At 44.3% G+C, this 22510-nt stretch overlaps 1 protein-coding gene across 1 annotated transcript; it reads right to left on the bottom strand.

Annotated features, from left to right (window-relative positions):
• Positions 1–97: 97 nt before the first annotated feature.
• On the bottom strand, positions 98–22292 carry MRPS16 (mitochondrial ribosomal protein S16). The gene is made up of 3 exons (XM_073585588.1): positions 22060–22292; positions 2795–3055; positions 98–345 (listed from the first exon to the last, which is right to left on the bottom strand). Exons 1-3 carry the CDS (start codon positions 22070–22072, stop codon positions 212–214), a joined length of 408 nt encoding a protein of 135 aa, XP_073441689.1. The 5' UTR covers positions 22073–22292; the 3' UTR covers positions 98–211.
• Between the last annotated feature and the right edge of the window lie 218 nt (positions 22293–22510).

The raw sequence follows: 22510 nt of genomic DNA, 5'->3' as shown, positions 1-22510 counted from the left end.
TTTTTCAACAAAGATAAAAATAAAACATTTTCTCTGCACAGATTCCGAAGCAACAGGCAGCATCTGTTCCCCCTTCTCCCACATGAATACCTGAGGGTACCCGGACGTCATTTCACTTTTATTTTATATAAACACAAAAGGAAAAAAAAAAAAAAAAAGGTTCTCTGGATCTGGGACACACAGGAGTGTCCAATACAAGAAAAATATCAATTCAATCCACTAGGTCATGGGGAGACTCCTCCTTTGGACTTTCCTCAGACTGTGCAGCCACCTTCTCCTTCGCTTTTCTTAACCTCTCGGCTTCGGTAATAGTCATTGGGTGCAAAGGAAAAAATCCAGCGAGTCCTATAGTAACAGAAGGAAAAATGATATTACTCAACAATGGAACTAATTTTTTATCTATTTATTAACTTTATTTTATATCACAAATTTGCCTTCTCTTTCCATAATCCCCCCTCCGTCCATTCATCCTATTAGGCAGCGGCACAATTTGAAGCTCGTGGGTGCCAAGGCAAAAATCTAACAATGACTCAACCATCCAGGGTCTTCTTTCTACAACTATAGTTATGCCTCTGCTATTATGGGGAGGTTGTTTTTCCCATATACCCCAAGACCATCACATCCTCTAGAGTTGCCACAAAGACCAGCTCCTGCTATGGGAATCACATAGGGCCCAATTTATTATTCCATTTGTTTCATTTCTTGTGTACTAGTTATGGTGTTTTTTATTTGCATTCTTCCCTTAAGTTTTGCCTTTGTTTTTAATTTACACACTTCTTAAAAAAGTTACAAGAGTTGGAACACTTGTGCGTTAATGCCCCCAGGAGAGATTCTATGCACGCCAGATATTATGGAGCAAATTTGACGTTACTTTGTAGGCCGTGCGACTTCTGTGCTTAGTCAGAAAGCATGTCAAAGTCAAAATCAAAGGAGCATTTTTCTTTGCACAAAATTCATGAACCACAGGCTTCATTCTGAAAAATTGACAAAAAAAAAAAAAAAAAAGAGGAAGTGATGAATTGGGCCCAAAATGTCCACATATTACCATTTGCATGCGTGCTATTCACTACTGCACTTTTCCTCCCCGCCATCTGTTACTGAAAATGCAGCTAGCAGACGTCCCACCCCACTGGTCACGTGCAGCATTTCACCCACCGTGATCTTATACATCATGGGATTAGCTAAAGAGCTGCACATGAAAATCCTGTCCCCTATTTACTAAAGGTGTGAATACACTTGTAAATGACAAAGGGAAGCCCTATTCTTTGCAGAAGATGGACCAGTACATACAAGGCGAGGGTCGCATACTCCCAGGCATAATGTACTGTTAGGCACAGAAATATCCAGGCAGTGACTCAAGTTTTGGCATTTTAGCTGTTTATATAACTGTCTTTAATGTTTTGGTAATCAGTATGGGCTGAAAGTGCAGACTCTCAGGATCCTTGGAGTAAGGATTTAGGAATTATAGCTCTTTAATATGTAGCTGCCTCTTTTTCAAAGGGACCAAAAGTAATTGGAAAATTATCTCAAAAGCTCTGTAATGAGCTGATAGAGCTATTCCCTCAATAATCCATCATCAGTTAAGCAAGTAAAAGGTCTGGAGCTGATTCCAGGTGTGGCATGTGCAAGCTGTTGCTGTGAACTCACAACATGCGGTTAAAGGAGCTCTCAATGGAAGAGAAACAAACCATTATTAAGAAGAAAAAAAAAAAAAAAAATGACGAGCATACTGGTGAGCTTGGGAACTCAAAAGTGGCTGGATGTCCATGGATTACAATCAGTTTCCATGGTGAAGAAAAAACCTTTACAATATCCACACAAGTGAAGAACACTCTCCAGTAAGTCTGTGTTTCAGTGTCTAAGCCTACTATAAAGAGAAAACTTCACAAGAGCAAATACAGCGGTTTCTCTACAGACTGCAAATCATTAATCAGGAACAAACATACAAAGGCCAAATTAGACTTAGACTTCTGTATAAGCAAAACTATGATCAACCTGTACAAGAATATTGGGAAGCAGAAAGTATGAAGGCGGCTTGGAATGGCTCAGGAGCCAAAGCCCACCACATCCCCTGTAACACATGGTAAAGGCAGTGTGATGGCAAGGGCATGCATGGGATCCCATGATACTGGTGTTTATTTGTGCGCTAACTGAAGACAGAAACAGCTGGATGAATTCTGAAGTGTACAGGGCGAGAACTTCTACTCCGTCAACAAAATGCATCAAGGTTAATTTGACGTCGCTTCACAGTACAGATGGATAAAACATATTGCGAAAGCGACCTGGGAGTTTTGTGTTATTTTTTTAAAGGGAAGAAAGTGGAATATTTTGCAATGGCCGAGTCATCACCAGATCTCAGCTCCATCTAGCATTATTTCTCATGCTCAAAACCCACAAACAAGTAACAACTGAAGTCAACTGCAGTAAAGGCCAGCAAAGCATCATACAGGAGGAAACCCAGTGTTTGGTGACGTCCATGGATTACAGACGGTAGGCAGTCGTTGCCTGCAAAGGATTCTCTATAAAGTATTAAAATGTATATTTTATTTATGGTAAAAAGTTAATTTGTCCAATTACTTTTTCATATTTTTGTTCAGCCCCTGTAATTAAACATGAAAGTCTCCACCTCTATTGCATCTCAGTTGTTTCATTTTAAATGACAAATAGTGGTCTGCAGAGCTGAAGTCAGGGAGATTCAGTCACTGTCCAAATATTTCTGGACTAACTGTATATAAGCCATGCTTTGTGGACGTGCTCCTAAGTTTCATATCCAGTTTCTAGACCTAGTAATCACCAAATAACTTGGCAACCGGTTTGGTGATATGAGCTCCGCAAGCGATCCAGTATTTTATCCGATCTACGTTGAGGCTGACCAGCTTCTCATTATAGACATTAGGTAACGGGTCATATGTGCCAAGCTTGTCCAAGTGCTTCCCGTCCCGTGCCCGCTTGTTATGTGCAGCGACAATGCGATAAAAGGGTCTATTAGCGCAGCCACCGAGAGCCAATCGGATCACCACGTAACCTCCATGGTAACGCTTCAGGACCTGCGATGCTAAAAAATAAAAGATCAGACAAGTGTATGTTATTTACAACATATTTACAAAGCTTAATAATATTAATATTAACAGATTTACAAAGCTTCTCTAATACATGATTAATCCTGCACAGATCCAGATCTGCAGCCTATAATATAAAGCAGAGCTGCCTTCACCATTCTGCTGGACATCAATGGAAACAGTCAACAAGCTGGTCCTTAGACACAACCCCATCCTCTTCACTGAGCCACTATGAAGAATTAACAATGATCCAGTGGAGTATGCTTAGCTTTGGACGTACAAGATTGTAAGTGTAGAGTATAATACAGGATAAGTAATGTATATACACAGTGTCTGCACCAGCAGAATAATGAGGGCAGCTCTGGAGTATAATACATAATAGATAATGTGCATTAACCACTTTTTAGTTCATCAATTAACCTCTTCATTAACTTTATGTCTAAAGTACCTGCCTTTGATGAGGGCTTGCGCGCCAATACCACATCTTTCCCTGCACTTGATGACTGCTTTAATCAGCCATCAAGTGCCCCTAAAAGCTGTGGGTGGAACGGAGCTCCGCCTGCAGCTGTTAATCAGTTAAATGCCGCTGTCAATCACTGGCAGCGGCATTTAACATGCACCGGTAGGGGAAGTACGTCATTCCTCTCATCCACTGGCGCCTGTCACGTGATCAAGGGGCGCCGATGAGGTGTCATGACAGTCGGGGGTTTGCTGATGGCCCTTGGGCTGGTCAATACAAGCCTTTCTGCTATATGTAGCAGTATTAATGCACTGAGACCAAGAGGTTCTTTAAAAAAAATAAATTAAAGTGTGTGTGTGTGTGTGTGTGGGAGGGGGGATAAAGAAAAAAAACCCACAAAAGTTCAAATTAACCTTATTTTGTCCCATTAAAAACAAAACAATAAAAATAAATAAAACAATACACATATTTGGTGTTGCTGTGTTTGGAAATGTCTAATAAAAAAAAATTAAATTGCTGCCACAGCATTGCAATATAAGGCTATCAAAACATATCTGGGGGGTGAGTTTGCCAGGGTCGGCAGCAGCACAATTGCTGAGCTCCATGAAAAAAAAAAAAACATTTAATCACTTCTACAGGATTTATTTGGGTCAAACACTTCAGGAACATGCCTGGAGAGGCACAGAAAAGAAAATTAATGGCTTCCAAGATCCTGGACTCGGCACAGGAGAAGACCAGGAAAGACCAGAGAACCACAAGCATAAAATCATCTGCTACACAAACCGCGTACCCATGTTATGATTGGGTCACCGAGGAGGATAGCAGGCCAGGCTAAGCCACAGAAGACCAGAGAGGTTGGTAACTAAGCGGATGCAGACCCCTGATCCTGTCCACACAACTAGCATTAGCCGTGGAGCGTACCTACGATGATTCTAGACGCCTCGGCACAGCCGGAGAGCTAACTAAGCCTAAAGCAAGAAAGGGGAAATCTAAACTGCCCCAGACAGACCCCAAAGGAATAGATAGCCCCCAAACATATATTGTCGGTGAGACAAGATGAAAACACAAACGCAGGCAGAAAAATAGACTGAGCAAACGATGGGGCCCACACTGAATAGAGAGGACAAGAAAGGAAAGACACTGTTTGCAATCACGCAAAAATCCTGCAAAAAGTTCAACACGTCTGATGCACAAAAACACTGAAGTCGCCGACTTCGCCCCCCACTATATCAGCACTCTGGTATATTCTGAAAGCAAAGCAAAAAGAGACCAATATAAAAGGGGACAAAACAAACTGGCACATGCAGTAACATATGGGCGGTGATTTAGCACAGCCCCAGCCGGAGCTAGCTGACCCGCACAAAGCAGAGATAAAACCAGATCAAATGCAAACAGAAAAGCAAATGAACCACTTCGCTGAACATGCAGGGAAAGAGCAGGAGACATGAGACCTCAGGAGGCACAGGAAAAAAAAAAAAAAAAAAAAAAAAAAAAAAAAAAAAAAAAAAAAATCGCCAGCAGGGATAGAGGGAGTCAGCTGTCTTAAATCCCAATCAGAAACCCCAGATCTCCAATAGTCTTCCTCATTATCAGGTGGCAAGCCTCTGTCAATCAGAAAAGGTCCAACAACCTCCAGTAACCACCAGAGGGAGCCCAAAAAGAGAACTCTCAATCTGACCAGCTCCACTATCTTCAGTAATCACCAGAGGGAAGCCAGAGAGAGAATTCACAAGAGAGGATTTCTCGTGGTGTACAGAAGAGATCCTCTTTTTAAACGGAAGACACCTTGCCACAGGAGACAGATAGTGTACCATTACCTCTGAAGATTACGCCCTTGAAAGATGACTGGAGGAGTGGTGGAGGAGATGCGCAACTTCTTGAGCTGCTGTCATATCTCTCCTTCATAGGCGCTTGGGTTCGGATGCTGTCTCGCAAACCCTGCGGCAAACATCAGAAGTGACAGCCTCGAAGAACAAATACAAAGACTTTATTTATGGATGCGATACATCACCCATCAAGGTATACCTATCTAATAAGTTAAAGCAATCTTCAAACCCAAGGGAAAAAAAAAAGCACCTATCAGATCTTCTGCAATCAAGACGCCGCCAAAGGAAACGATTCTTAAAGGGAACCTGTCACCTCTTTTTTTGGCCTACCAGCTAAAAATATCAGTTGATTGAGTGTCAGCTATGCATTCCACAACTACTTCAGAAACCCAGACTCCCCATGCATCACCCATAAAAACCTGTATGGTAATGTGTTTGGTCTGGTCCAATGGGCGTTGCTTCGGTTCCCTCACTCCAGTTGAGCAAAGCATACTGCGTGCGCGCAATTCCCATTTGAATGCACACACGCAAAATCTCTACGCGATCTGCGATATGCACAGCAAGGAATGCGTACAGCAAGCCGAGAAGGGGTGGAGAGAGGGAACAAAAGCAATGCCCATTGGACCGGACCGAACACATTACCATACAGTGCAGGCAATAAAAAAGGTTTTTATGGGTGATCCATGGGGAGTCAGTGGGATTTAAAAGTAGTTGTGGAATGCATAGCTGACACTCAATTAACTGATATTTTTAGCTGGTTGGCCAAAAAAAAAAAAAGAGGTGACAGGTTCCCTTTAACACGATAACATTGCTCACAGCTCAGAACAAAGAAGATGAGAAGTATCTGACACCTGTTCAAGATGGGAGCACATTGGCTAAAGTGTTTCCTAATTATATTTTAGAACAACGCTCATGCAATGGCTCCATCCAGTTGAAAGGGAGTGATGAGCAGAAGATCCGACAAGATAGAGGCCGGAATCCCCCATTAAAGATAAGTTTACAGCCTTGGAACATAATCCCCTGAAGACGTCTCTCTGCAGAACAGTCTGCATCTTCCTCTACGCTGGCAAGTGACAGGCAGCTGCGTTGTGGTGCGCTGAGGAACTGAGACAAAGTGAAACCCTTAGATACATCTGGTATTCAACACCAGGTGAACAGAGATGGATAATTTAATAATAATGGTGAATACATGGTACAGAGAAGCGGACACCTTATAGTATAGAGCGGAGCGCGGCTGCACCAGCGAGTGACAGGAGAGCAAGACTTCATGATCTAGATGGAGGAGATGAGAATTGTTTGGGACTGACAGGGGACAGGCAGAGGCGTAGCTAGGGTTTTGGTACCTTGATTATAACTGGGTGACACACCCTAATAGTGGAGGAGAACCTCAGCAGATGACCGCGCTGTTGCTGAAAATAATCTTTATATGAAGACTAATATTGATATTACCACCATATGGTTAGTGGTAGATACTAGTCCTACAGAACATAAAAGATCAGTGCACAGTTACAGATTGTGACGTTCTTCCTGATGGAATTGTTCACTTTTCACGCCTTTTCCATCTGGCCCAGACCGACATGACAACTTCTCCAGCCAGGATTTGGCTACAGAGAATACAACAAAGACACATCACATCTCACATTTTCAGCACTGTCTGAAACGGGACTATTCCAAACCTGCACAAACTCCTCATCCTGCTGATACCCCCCCAGTCGCTGCTGCCGTATGTGCCCCTATTACTTCACCTATTGTGTGTTTTTCTGTGCCCTCTAAATTCTAAAGCAACCCTCCAGAATATAGTAATGCCGGGTGCAAGTGTCCTAGAAAACAGTGCCCACATTTTGTTCCCTAAAAGTAATATTGCCTTGTGTGCCCCTTTGACAGTCATAGTAACCTGAGTTCCCCTATAACAATAAGTGCCCAATTTACATTGAATAATGCATCCAAAACGAACAGAAGCTATGTCTAAAATTGTAAACCTTTATTGCAAAAAAGTTCATAAAAACATGAAACATGAAAAATGGAGGACACAGCAAATAGGTCACCGCACCATAGGGTGAATAGCAAAGTCAGCAATACATGTTAAATAAATGTTTCCATGGAGATATGTAACATTGATCATATGTATGATGTAAAATGATCAAAAATACGCCATAAATTAGGCCATATAAATGTATGAACATGTGCCAATGACTATTTTGTACTTAATGTACAGATGTACAGAATGAGTCAAAAATAAACTCCATTGGAAACAGCTAAATAGATGTCTATCATAAAACCAATCAAGGATAACTGGTATCCAGAGCTATATAAGAATGGTTGCATGCAAGTGCAGACAGTAAAGGGATAGAGATATATATATATATATATATATATATATATATATATATATATATGTAAAAATAAATCCCAAAGCTGGAAATGGAGAGAGACATTAATGTATGGTCATGGCATATTTACCTTAGGTGCGGGCAGAAGGACCCCGACGCGCGTTTCGCGGTAGCTTTATCAAGGGGCGTGCAATAGTTTTGCACCCTTTTATATGGTAATGGAGTATGAAGAGCAAGCGCTGTGGAGCGCTTCCGGTAGGCGGTTAGGGTCATTGCCATCACGGACCGGCGTCATGCAAGCCGCGCCTCCTCCCAGCCTGACGCGTCAGAGCAGGAAGTGGCAGCATGGAGACGCGTCGCCATGACGCTGAAAGCCGAACCACATCCAGAGAGCGTCCCGCTGCCTTGATAAAGCTACCGCGAAACGCACGTCGGGGGTCCTTCTGCCCGCACCCAAGGTAAATATGCCATGACCATACATTAATGTCTCTCTCCATTTCCAGCTTTGGGATATATATATATATATATATATATATATATATATATATATATATATATCTCTCTCTATCTATCCCCCTTTACTGTCTGCACTTGCATGCAACCATTCTTATATAGCTCTGTATACCAGTTATCCCTGATTGGTTTTATGATAGACGTCTATTTCGCTGTTTCCAATGGAGTTTATTTTTGACTCATTCTGTACATTTGTACATTAAGTACAAAATAATCATTGGCACATGTTCATACATCTATATGGCCTAATTTATGGTGTATTTTTGATCATTTTACATCATACATATGATCAATGTTACATATCTCCATGGAAACATTTATTTAACATGTATTGCTGACTTTGCTATTCACCCTATGGTGCGGTGACCTATTTGCTGTGTCCTCCATTTTTCATGTTTTTATGAACTTTTTTGCAATAAAGGTTTACAATTTTAGACATAGCTTCTGTTCGTTTTGGATGCATTTGTTATTGGAAGCATTTGGTCTCCTAGGTGATCTTGTCTTTGAATATTACATTGAATAATGTCCCGAATCTCCCCCTGTACCGCTCCCCTATACATAATATGATGCTCTTATACACAGGATAATGCCCCCTCACTGTATATATACTGACCCCTTAATATCCCCCAAACTATTTAATGGCTCCAACACTGTATGATGGCCCCACGACTATAATCCCCACACTGTATGATGGGCCCCTATATAGTTTCCATATAGCATAATACACCAGATACTTCTCGATATAGTATAATGCACTCCCCATAGGTCTCTATTTTGTAGAATGTACTCCCCATAGGTCCACCATCTCCTTATAGTATAATGCACTCCCATATAGTATAATACACTCCCCATAGGTCTCCATATAGTATAATGCACTCCTCATAGATCCACCGTCTCCATATTGTATAATGCACTCCCCATAGGAAGACTCCATATTGTATAATGCACTCCCGAAAGGCAGCCTCCATAGTGTATAATGCACTCCCGAAAGGCAGCCTCCATATTGTATAATGCATTCCTTATAGGCAGACTCCATATTGTATAATGCACTCCCCATAGGCAGACTCCATATTGTATAATGCACTCCCCATAGGCAGACTCCATATTGTATAATGCACTCCCCATAGGCAGACTCCATATTGTATAATGCACTCCCCATAGGCAGACTCCATATTGTATAATGCACTCCCCATAGGCAGACTCCATATTGTATAATGCACTCCCCATAGGCAGACACCATATTGTATAATGCACTCCCCATAGGCAGACTCTATATAGTATAGTGCACCCCCCCCATAGGCAGACTCTATATTGTATAATGTACTCCACATAGGCAGACTCTATAGTATAATGCAAGAATAAAAAATCCACTCACCTCATAGCAATAAGGGGTTAACTTTACCCACAATAGAGGCACACGTCAATTCCAGAGAGTCCTTCCCGGAAAATATCCAGACAGAAAATGAAGACAGCGCCTCAAAAGTTGGTGAATTATTTTTGTTTCTTTATTCTGCCATCTGTGGCGACGTTTCGAACTTACATGATCATGTAACATCGAAACGTCACCACAGATGGCAGAATAAAGAAACAAAAAATTTTTCACCAAGTTTTGAGGCGCTGTCTTCATTTTCTATTTGGATGGCTATAGTATAGTGTACCCCCCACAGCCACCCTCTGTGGCGTAATGCACCCCCCCACAGCCACCTCTGTAGCGCAATGCAACCCCCACAGCCACCCTCTGTAGCGCAATGCAACCCCCACAGCCACCCTCACCCCACACAGCCACCCTCTGTAGCGCAGTGCACCCCCCACAGCCACCCTCTGTAGCGCAGTGCACCCCCCACAGCCACCTTCTGTAGCGCAGTGCACCCCCCACAGCCACCCTCTGTAGCGCAGTGCACCCCCCACAGCCACCCTCTGTAGCGCAGTGCACCCCCCACAGCCACCCTCTGTAGCGCAGTGCACCCCCCACAGCCACCCTCTGTAGCACAATGCACCCCCCACAGCCACCCTCTGTAGCGCAACGCACCCCCCACAGCCACCCTCTGTAGCGCAACGCACCCCCCACAGCCACCCTCTGTAGCGTAACGCACCCCCCACAGCCACATTCTGTAGCGTAACGCACCCCCCACAGCCATCCTCTGTAGCGTAACGCACCCCCCACAGCCATCCTCTGTAGCGTAACGCACCCCCCACAGCCATCCTCTGTAGCGTAACGCACCCCCCACAGCCATCCTCTGTAGCGTAACGCACCCCCCACAGCCATCCTCTGTAGCGTAACGCACCCCCCACAGCCATCCTCTGTAGCGTAACGCACCCCCCACAGCCATCCTCTGTAGCGTAACGCACCCCCCACAGCCATCCTCTGTAGCGTAACGCACCCCCCACAGCCATCCTCTGTAGCGTAACGCACCCCCCACAGCCATCCTCTGTAGCGTAACGCACCCCCCCACAGCCACCCTCTGTAATGCAGCCCCATAGCCACCCTCTGTAGAGTAATGCAGCCCCATAGCCACCCTCTGTAGAGTAATGCAGGCCCATAGCCACCCTCTGTAGAGTAATGCAGGCCCATAGCCACCCTCTGTAGAGTAATGCAGGCCCATAGCCACCCTCTGTAGAGTAATGCAGGCCCATAGCCACCCTCTGTAGAGTAATGCAGGCCCATAGCCACCCTCTGCAGAGTAATGCATTCCTATAAACAAAATACTCACCTCTTTTCCTCTTGGTTCCTGCGCTGCTCCTGCTCATCTCCAACTGCAGGCGCTGAGTACTGACGTCATCGCACCCGATGTCAGTATTGGTGACGTCAGACACCGACAGGGGGATAATGGGAAAGCGAGCACAAAGCTCCCTCTCTCATCACTGCGGTCAGCTGTATCGGCTAGATGCCTAAAAGGCAATTTTCTCAGTGATATTTATACACCCAGACTGCCATGGTGGAGTAACCATACCCTATAGCTAGAGAGAGTAGTTTTCTCCCCATCACAGAGGGGGATTACCCACTGTGAGGCAATGGGACTATGGGTTCTCAACTCTAAGCGTCCAGGTTACAGATTATCTCAGGAGCCCTGACTGCTGTAAGGACAGTGTGTGTGGTATCATCTGCCACAGTGCTGCTGTTTCGCCACTTCTTTTCCTTTCCCTCTGTGTCTCTACAGCTAGAGCCATGAGTTGCCACTCTGAACGGAACATCTCATTTGTCAGACTGACCTGTTATGAGTCACCGTAGGAGGCAAAAATAGAAATACTAGCTAAGTCCAGAAAACCAGAGAAGTTGGCAGCTATCTGATTGCAGACCCCTGAACCTAACAACAACAACTAGCAGTAGCCGTGGGGGGGTTCCTACGGTGCCCTAGACCCCTCGATCACAGCCGGAGAACTACATAGCCTAAAGACAGAAAGGGAAATCTAAACTTCCCCCGAGCAGACCCCAAAGCAATAGGCAGCCTCCAACATAATGACGGTGAAGCAAGATGAAAAAACACTCACACAGATAGAAAGATAGGCTGAGCAAGTGATGGGGCCCAAGCTAACTAAATAGGACAGGATAGAAAAGCTGCTGTCTGCAATCCGCCAAAACCCTATAGAAACAAGAGCCAACAGACTGATAGGGAAAAAAGCCCTGAAGACGCTAGGCTTCCAAAAGACTATATCAGTACCCAGGTATTTTCTGAAGACAGAGCAAAAAAGGAATTCAGCTCACCCCAGCAGGGAATGGCAGAAATCCAGCAAAACAAAACCAAAACAAAAATGCAAAAAGTAGAGCAGAAAACTTAACTTTTGAGGAGCAGGAATCAGACTGGTCTCCAAGAATCCCTCAGAGAAATCACCTGCAAGGCAGAAGGGCTTTGGCTGCCTTATATCCAGTCAGCAATTACAGTCACCCAATCAATCATTCTGCTCAGCTGTTTGGTAATCAGCCTCACTACCTTCCTTCACCAGAAGAGGGAGTTCATCAGACCTCAATGGTGAAGGGGAAAATGAACTCACAACAGTACCTCCCCCTTGAGGAGGGGTCACCGAACCCTCATCCACGCCACCAGGGCGATCAGGGTGAGCCCAATGAAAGGCACGCACAAATCTGATATTCATGCCAAAAGAGGCAGAGACCCAGGAATTATCCGCCTGACCATAACCCTTCCACTTAACCCAATACTGGAGTCTCCGTCTAGCCAGACAGGAATCCAGTATCTTCTCTACCTCATATTCCATGTTACCTTCAACCAATACAGGGTCAGGAGGTGCCACCCCAGGAACAACTGGTTCAACAAACCTCTTCAACAAGGACTTATGAAACACATTATGGATTTTAAATGTGACAGGAAGAGCCAAACGAAAAGAGACCGGATTAATAATCTCCAAAATCTTGTAAGGTCCAATAAATCTAGGCTTAAACTTAGGAGAAGCCACCTTCATAGCAATATTTTTTGATGATAACCAAACCATATCACCAACCTTAAACTGGGGACCAATGGTCCTATGTTGGTTGGAAAACCGCTGGGCCTTTTCCTGGGAGAGAGATAACTTATCCACCACTTGGTCCCAGATCTGGTGCATTCTCTCCACCACAGTGTCAACACCTGGGCAGGCAGAAGGCTCCACCTCAAAATCGAGGATGAAACCCAAAGTTACAAATAAAAGGTGACATCAAAGTGGCAGAACTAGCTCTATTATTTAAAGCAAATTCGACCAAGGGCAAAAATGAGACCCAGTCATCCTGATCAGCGGAAATAAAACATCTCAAATACGACTCCAAGGTCTGGTTTGTTCTCTCCGTCTGCCCATTGGTCTGAGGGTGAAAAGCAGAGGAGAAGGACAACTGAATTCCCAGCTTGGAACAGAAAGTCCTCCAAAATCTAGACATGAACTCCTCTGTCAGATACAATGTTCTCAGGAATCCCGTGCAAGCGAACCACCTGTTGCAAAAACAGGGGCACCAACTCAGAGGAAGATGGCAACTTAGGGAGTGGTACAAGATGAACCATCTTAGAGAACCTATCACAAATCACCCAAATAAGTCATTCTCTGAGAGACAGGCATATCAGAGATGAAATCCATTGAAATATGGGTCCATGGCCTCCTGGGGACCGGCAAAGGCATCAACCTTCCACTAGAGTGAGAACAAGGTTTAGACCGGGAGCAAGTCCCACAGGACTGCACAAAATTCCTGACATCACGAGACAAGGCGGGCCACCAAAAAGACCGACTCACCAGATCTCTAGTACCAAAAATACCTGGATGACCAGCCAATGCAGAGCAATGAACTTCAGACATCACTCTCTTCTTCCACTGGTCAGGACCATACAACTTTCCACTGGGACAACGCTCAGGTTTGTCCTCCTGGAACTCTTCCAGAGCACGTCTCAAATCGGGCGAGATGGCAGAAAGAACTACCCCTTCGCCTAAGATGGTAGCAGGCTTGGTCACCACAGGAGAATCAGCAAAGAAGCTCCTAGAGAGGGCGTCTGCCTTGACATTCTTAGTGCCAGGAAGAAAAGAGACCACAAAATCAAAACGTGTAAAAAACAAGGCCCACCTAGCCTGTCTAGGGTTCAAGCGTTTGGCCGACTCCAGGTAGATCAAATTCTTGTGGTCAGTGAGGACCACGACTTGATGTTTAGCTCCCTCCAACCAATGTCTCCACTCCTCAAATGCCCATTTCATGGCTAACAGTTACCAATTCCCCACATCATAGTTACGTTCAGATGGAGAGAACTTTCGGGAAAAGAAAGCACAGGGATTCATTTTAGATGTTACAGGATCCTTTTGGGACAAAACAGCTCCTGCACCAATCTCAGAAGCATCCACCTCTACCTGGAACGGGAGTGAGACATCAGGTTGCCGCAAAACCGGGGCAGAAGTGAATCTTCGCTTCAGCTCCTGAAAGGAAGAAACAGCCTCTGGAGACCAATTCAACACATCAGCACCCCTCTTAGATCAGTCAATGGCTTGGCAATACTAGAAAATTTTGCTATAAATTTCCGATAAAAATTAGCAAAACCCAAAAACTTCTGGAGGGCCTTCAAAGAAGTGGGCTGAACCCAATCATAAATGGCCTGTACCTTGGCCGGGTCCATTTCAATAGTTGACGGAGACAAAATAATTTCCATAAATGAAATCCTCTGTACCCCAAAAAGGCATTTCGATCCTTTGACATACAGGGAATTCTCCCTCAAGATCCGGAACACAGTCCGAATATGTTCCACATGAGAATCCCAATCCTTGGAGAAGATCAAGATATTATCCAGATAGATAATCAAAAATTTATCCACAAAGTCTCGGAAAATGTCGTTCATGAAGCACTGGAAGACAGAAGGGGCATTAGTGAGCCCAAAAGGCACCACCAGGTACTCAAAATGTCCCTCCGGAGTATTAAACGCCGTCTTCCATTCATCCCCATGCTTAATGCGGATAAGATTATACGCCCCCCTGAGGTCAAGCTTGGTAAACCAGCAAGCACCTTTAACTCTGGAGAATAGATCCGAAATCAGGGGTAACGGATACTGATATTTAATAGTAATTTTGTTGAGGGCACGATAATCAATACAAGGCCTTAATGAACCATCCTTTTTGGCCACGAAAAAAAACCCGGCACCTAAGGGTGAAGAGGATGGTCTAATATGACCCTTCTCCAACGCCTCCTTAATATAGGATCGCATAGCCTCGTGCTCGGGTACAGATAAATTGAAGAGCCGACCCTTGGGAAATTTACACCTCGGGCTCAGTTCAATTGCACAGTCATAACTCCTATGAGGAGGCAAAGACGCAGACGCATTCTCACTAAATACATCATAAAAGTCCGCCAAATAGTCAGGAACATCATGCGACTGAGGACAGGTGGAAAAAACCGGAGCCTCACTAAGGGCACACCGACAACCCCAACTCACCACAGACACAGATTTCCAATCCAAAACTGGATTATGAATTTGCAACCTGGGAAACCCCAGAACAATGGTATCATGCAAATTGTGCAACACCAAAAATCTGCAATTTTCCTGATGGTCTGGGGCGACCCGCATTACCACCTGGGTCCAAAACTGAGGTTTATTTTTCGCCAAAGGAGTAGCATCAATCCCCCTCAAAGGGATAGGTGTCCACAGAGGTGTCATCGGAAATCCACAACGTTTAGCAAAATCGAAGTCCATTAGGTTCAGGGCTGCTCCCGAATCCACAAAAGCCTTGGCAGAAAATGTGGACAGGGAACAGATCAGAGTAATTGCCAGAAGAAACTTAGGTTGAACACCACCCACAGAAAACGTGTGTGCAAAACGTTTCTCTCGTTTAGGACAGACAGAAATAATATGTGAGGCATCTCCACAAAAAAAACACAGCTTATTACGCCTTCTGAACTCCTGACGTGGCTCCCTGGACAAAACTCTATCACATTGCATAGGTTCAGACACTTGTTCAACAGGTGGCAACACCTCTCGTGCAGTCCTGCGTTCACGTAAATGCCGATCAACCTGAATGGCTAATGACATAGAATCGTCAAGACCAGAGGGAACAGGAAATCCCACCATAGTATCTTTTACGGCTTCTGACAAACCCTTCCGAAAGAGAGCTGCCTAGGCATTATCATTCCAGGTAGTAAGGACCGCCCACTTTCGGAATTTTTGACAGTACAATTCTGCAGAATCTCGACCCTGGTTCAATGCCAGCAGGGTCTTTTCAGCCTGATCAACAGCATTAGGTTCGTCATACAACAACCCCATGGCTTGAAAAAATGCGTTCACATTAGTCAGAATAGGATCATCTGGTTTCAAAGAAAACGCCCAATCCTGGGGATCGCCACGCAGCAAAGAGATGACAATTTTAACCTGCTGCGCGGAGCTCCCTGACGAGTTAGGCTTCAAGGCAAAAAATAATTTACAATTATTTTTGAAATTCAAAAATTTAGACCGATCCCCAAAAAACACATCAGGAGTAGGGATCTTTGGTTCAGCAGCATGTGAATGAGCAAGGTAGGCGGAAATTCCCCGCACTTCCGCAGCGAGCTGCTCCACACGATCAGACAATTGCTTTATCTCCATTGAGAGAAAAAAAGATTCCCCCTACTGCCTCAGAGATAGAGGAAAAAATATACACTTTTTTTTTCTTCAATTCTTTCCTGCAATTGAGTACCCTAGGATCTGCGGTATGGCAGGTGATTCTGTTATGAATGAGTCACCGTAGGAGGCAAAAACAGAAATACTAGCTAAGTCCAGAAAACCAGAGAAGTTGGCAGCTATCGGATTGCAGACTATATCAGTACCCAGGTATTTTCTGAAGACAGAGCAAAAAGGAATTCAGCTCACCCCAGCAGGGAATGGCAGAAATCCAGCAAAACAAGGCAAAACAAAACCAAAACAAAAATGCAAAAAGCAGAGCAGAAAACTTAGCTTTTGAAGAGCAGGAATCAGACTGGTCTCCAAGAATCGCTCAGAGAAATCACCTGCAAGGCAGAAGGGCGTCAGCTGCCTTATATCCAGTCAGCAATTCCAGTCACCCAGTCATAATCATTCTGCTCAGCTGTTTGGTAATCAGCCTCACTACCTTCCTTCACCAGAAGAGGGAGTTCATCAGACCTCAATGGTGAAAGGGAAAATGAACTCACAACAGTACCTCCCCCTTGAGGAGGGGTCACCGAACCCTCATCCACGCCACCAGGGCGATCAGGGTGAGCCCAATGAAAGGCACGCACAAATCTTTTGGCATGAATATCAGAGGCAGAGACCCAGGAATTATCCTCCTGACCATAACCCCACCCAAAGGAATAAATTACTGAGCTGCAGCTGGAGGGCCTTCATGGAGACACTGTGCTGCATTAACCCCCTGTGTCCTCCTATGGATGGAGTAGTTAAGTCGAACCATGAGATGTAACCTGGACATATGGCCTTATTATAGCCTAGAGGTCCAAGGCTTAACTGCATATATGTGAACAAATACCTCATCATCTGAGCAGCTTTCGGCACAAAGGCATGAGACTAGCATCCGTCCAGAGGCCTAGGCCATCAACAGCATTCCACCGTGCACCTACCTGTGCTGGCTCCATACCTGCTAGAAAACAAGGCGAGCTGGTAATGCCGAGAGCCCACCATGGAGGGAAGCGGCTTGCAGGCCGGCATCGGAGCGAAGAGCTGGCACTGTGGGAGGAAGAGCCTCGTCCGCACCCTGGTCACTGTGGCTGAGGGACCCCCCTAGGAGGGTTTCAGCCCCGGGCTGCTTGACAGGGGGAAGGATTGGCCCAGCCGCCCGATCCCCCTGGGCCCCGTCAAACGTTCACCTTCTATCTTCACTCCTCCTGGAGCAACCTCTCCTACGACCGTCCCCTTTGGGACAGGAAAAACACTGGAGGGTGGAGGGACCTTTCAACCTCTCTGTGATCCTGTCCCGCTATAGGTCAAGGGAGGACTTCCTCCATGGTGCTGTCCGGAGGGACGAAATGGAAAAATATTCAGAATTGAGAGTCCTCAGTGGTTGATACCATTTAATGGCTAACTGAAAAGATGGTAACACATTGCAAGCTTTCAAGACTACTCAGGTCTCTTCATCAGGCATAGACTAATACAACATCTGAAGAATCACATATTCATGCACAACACAGCACAGAAAAAATGCAATAGATAAGACAAGTGACGTGAAGCAGAACTATCATTATGGGAGAGGGATAAACATAAATATTGGACCAGTTCATACATCATGAGTCTTGATGTTTTATTGTCCTCTGATTGCGGTCTGATTTTGTGTTGTGTGATGCCCCCAACAAGATCTTAGGAGCAAATTCCTTAATTGATGTAAAAAGACATAAATCCATGCTACACATTCTTTCCTGCATTGAGAGTGTCAAAGGTCGTCATGAGTTTGTACTCACAGACTCTTCTCTCTCTCTGAGATGTGAAGTTACCTTTCAATACCAGTAATTTCATGTCCATGGTGCTGTGATCAGGCATACAAAAATGTTTTGCCAAAGGTAGATCCATTCTTTTTTCTCTTGTGTGGCGATGAGAATTCATCCTTGTTCTAAGCTAAATCCATACGGACACTTGGATTACAATATAGCCCTCAGCCAGATTATTCTCTACTTTCTAACGGATTACAATAGTCGTTGATCGTGAGCTTTTTCTCAAGACCTTTTCCGATTGTTCAAGGATTAAAAAAATACTAAAAGCTTCAAGAACAGTTCCTCTTCATAGAATCAAAGAAAGTCAGATTTGGAAGGGACCTCCAGGGTCATTGTGTCCATCCCCCTGCTCAATGCAGGATTCATGAAACCATCTATGACAGATGTCTGTTCAGCCTCTGTTTGAAGACTTCCATTGAAGGACAACTTGTCACCATATCTCGTGGCAGCCTGCTCAACTCATTGATCACCCTCACTGTCAAAAAGATTTTTCTAACATCTAATCTGTATCTTAACATAGTAAGGCCGAAAAGACATTAGTCCATCCAGTTCAGCCTATAAAATTCTGTCAGAATAAATCGCCAGATCTACGTCCTTCTAAAGAACCTAACAATAACTGTAAGATACAATATTGTTACGCTCCAGGAAGACATCCAGGACTCTCTTGAACCCTTCGACTGAGTTCACCATCACCACCTCCTCAGGCAGGGAATTCCAGATTCTCACTGCCCTAACAGTAAAGAATCCTCTTCTATGTTGGTGGAAAAACCTTTTCTCCTCCAGACGCAGAGAATGCCCCCTTGTGACCGTCACCTTCCTTGGTATAAACAGATCATCGGAGAGATATTTATATGGTCCCCTTATATACTTATATATGGTTATTAGATCGCCCCTCAGTCGTCTTTTTTCTAGACTAAATAATCCTAATTTTGCTAATTTCTCTGAGTATTGTAGTTCGCCCATGCCCTTTATTAATTTTGTTGCCCTCCTTTGTACCCGCTCTAGTTCTATAATATCCTTCCTGAGCACCGGTGCCCAAAACTGTACACAGTACTCCATGTGCGATCTAACCAGAGATTTGTGCAGAGGCAGTATAATTTTCTCATTATGTGTATCCAGACCTCTTTTAATGCACCCCATGATCCTGTATGCCTTGGCAGCCGCTGCCTGGCACTGGCTGCTCCAGGTAAGTTTATCATTAACTAGGATCCCCAAGTCCTTCTCCATGTCAGATTTACCCAGTGGTTTACCGTTCAGTGTGTAATGGTGATATTGATTCCTTCTTCCCATGTGTATAACCTTACATATATCATTGTTAAACTGCATCTGCCACCTTTCGGCCCAAGTTCCCAACTTATCCAGATCCATCTGTAGCAGAATACTATCTTCTCTTGTATTGACTGCTTTACATAGTTTTGTATCATCTGCAAATATCGATATTTTACTGTGTAAACCTTCTACCAGATCGTTAATAAATATGTTGAAGAGAATAGGTCCCAACACCGACTACCCCACCGGTCACAGCGACCCAGTTAGAGAATATACCATTTATAACCACCCTCTGCTTTCTATCACTAAGCCAGTTACTTACCCATTTACACACATTTTCCCCCAGACCCAGCATTCTCATTTTGTGTACCAACCTCCTGTGTGGCACGGTATCAAACGCCTTGGAAAAATCAAGATATACCACATCCAATGACTCACCTTGGTCCAGTCTATAGCTTACCTCTTCATAAAAACTGATTAGGTTGGATTGACAGGAGCGATTCCTCATAAACCCATGCTGATATGGCGTTAAACAGTTATTCTCATTGAGATAATCCAGAATAACATCCTTCAGAAACCCTTCAAATATTTTACCAACAATAGAGGTTAGACTTACTGGCCTATAATTTCCAGGTTCACTTTTAGAGCCCTTTTTGAATATTGGTACCACATTTGCTATGCGCCAGTCCTGTGGAACAGACCCAGTCGCTGTAGAGTCTCTAAATATAAGAAATAATGGCTTGCTATTACATTACTTAATTCTCTTAGTACTCGTGGGTGTATGCCATCCGGACCCGGAGATTTATCTATTTTAATCTTATTTAGCCGGTTTTGCACCTCTTCTTGGGTTAGATTGGTGACCCTTAATATAGGGTTTTCTTTGCCTCTCGGCATTTCACCTAGCATTTCATTTTCCACCGTGAATACCATGGAGAAGAAGGTGTTTAATATATTAGCTTTTTCCTCATCATCTACAACCATACTTTCCTCACAATTTTTTAATGGGCCTACACTTTCACTTTTGATTCTTTTACTATTGATATAGTTGAAGAACAGCTTGGGATTAGTTTTACTCTCCTTAGCAATGTGCTTCTCTGTTTCCTTTTTGGCAGCTTTAATTAGTTTTTTAGATAAAGAATTTTTCTCCTTATAGTTTTTTAGAGCTTCAACGGTGCCATCCTGCTTTAGTAGCTTAAATGCTTTCTTTTTACTGTTAATTGCCCCTCTTACTTCTTTGTTTAGCCACATTGGGTTTTTCTATTTCTTGTCCTTTTATTCCCACAAGGTATAAACCGCTTACAGTGCCTATTAACGATGTTCTTAAACATTTCCCATTTATTTTCTGTATTCTTATTTCTGAGGACATTGTCCCAGTCAACCAGATTAAGGACATCTCTAAGCTGGTCAAACTTTGCCTTACTAAAGTTCAGTGTTTTTGTGACTCCCTGACATGTCCCCCTAGCGAAAGACAAGTGAAACTGTACAATATTGTGGTCGCTATTTCCTAGATGCCCAACAACCTGCAGATTTGTTATTCTTCTCCCGTTCAGTTTCATTCCATGTGCAAATGAGAATAAGGCTGATCCCTCTACACAGTTACAACCCTTCAGGAGATATTTGCAGACAGCTATTAAGTCTCCTCTTAGCCTTCTTACTTGCAAGCTAAACATTCCCATACCCTTTAACCATTCCTCGTAGGACATACATTGCAGTCTGCTCACCATCCTGGTAGCTGTTCTCTGAACTTACTCCAGTTTTTCAATGTCTTTTCTTCAAGCTTTTGACTTAAGTTCCTCCTTTATGAGTTACATTTTATTCATCCGTCCTAAGACATTTAAGCTAGTTTAGCCTGAACTTATCTTTCTTGTTATTCACAGAATAAGGATTAAGCTTTATTCTATCACTAAGCATTAAGGTATTATATTGTAGGCTTGTCCCCCCCCCCCCCCCATCTTTATAGGGGAAGTCTTTCCTTATTTCACTTCCTACCCATTAATCCTCTGAAGGAAAATGTTTTTCTTCCCCCTCCAATTCCCTCCTCTCTTTCCTTTTCCTAGTTTTTGCTCCCTTATTATAGTACATGTATTTGAGTTTATGCAGACATATAAAAAGGTCATTAAAAAATATTAACAACAAAAATACCTCAAAATGGGATCGTTACAAACATCTGCTCAGAGCACACAAAAAAGCTCTCGCTGCCTATCTTGAATAACGAGAACGTTAAGGGTCTCGGAAAGCTACAAAAGACAAAAAACAAATTTATGTTTGGTAGCTACGAAGTCATAATGACCCGGAGAATTATAATGGCAGGTCAGTTTTACGCTTAGTGAATATGGTAAAAAAAAAAAAACTGTGGAATTGCACTTATTTTTTTGTTTTTGCAATGTCCCCGAACTTACAATTTTTTTTCCCGTTTTCGAGTACACGATATGGTAAAACCAATGGTGTCGTTCAAAAGTACAACTCGTCCCGCAAAAAAAAAAAACAAGCCCTTACACGGCCATATTGACGGAAAAATAAAGAGATATGGCTCTGAGAAGGAGGAGAGCGAAAAATGGAAGAACGCAGTAGTGAAGGGGTTAAAGGTGAGGCGAGATTGCCCCCCCCATACAGATATAGGTGAGCTGTATGGCGCAGAACTACAACTCCCAGCATGCACAGGTGATACCAGGGAGGCTGCCTCACACATGGAGTAGTGTCAGTGACAAGATGCAATACTCACTTAAATGAACCATTGTGGAAAGTCCTGAGGCAGAAGCTCGGAGCACACCGTCAGCACCGGAGGCAGAAGCTCGGAGCACACCGTCAGCACCGGAGGCAGAAGCTCGGAGCACACCGTCAGCACCGGAGGCAGAAGCTCGGAGCACACCGTCAGCACCGGAGGCAGAAGCTCGGAGCACACCGTCAGCACCGGAGGCAGAAGCTCGGAGCACACCGTCAGCACCGGAGGCAGAAGCTCGGAGCACACCGTCAGCACCGGAGGCAGAAGCTCGGAGCACACCGTCAGCACCGGAGGCAGAAGCTCGGAGCACACCGTCACCGTGTCACATCCGCACCAGACCAATCTCCGAGTCCTCACTGACTGCCCTTCACTCTATACCGCTGTGTACGGCCACAGGACGCCGCCATTAGCAGGAAGTCACTGATACTGACCCGGAAGTAGTTGTTATGGG

The sequence above is a fragment of the Dendrobates tinctorius genome, unplaced genomic scaffold (assembly GCF_039654945.1).
Source record: "Dendrobates tinctorius isolate UK_male_01 unplaced genomic scaffold, ASM3965494v1 ptg000086l, whole genome shotgun sequence".
NCBI lineage: Eukaryota > Metazoa > Chordata > Amphibia > Anura > Dendrobatidae > Dendrobates > Dendrobates tinctorius.
The sequence above is the reverse complement of the archived record's forward strand: the minus strand, read 5'-3'. Positions and strand labels throughout refer to the sequence as shown.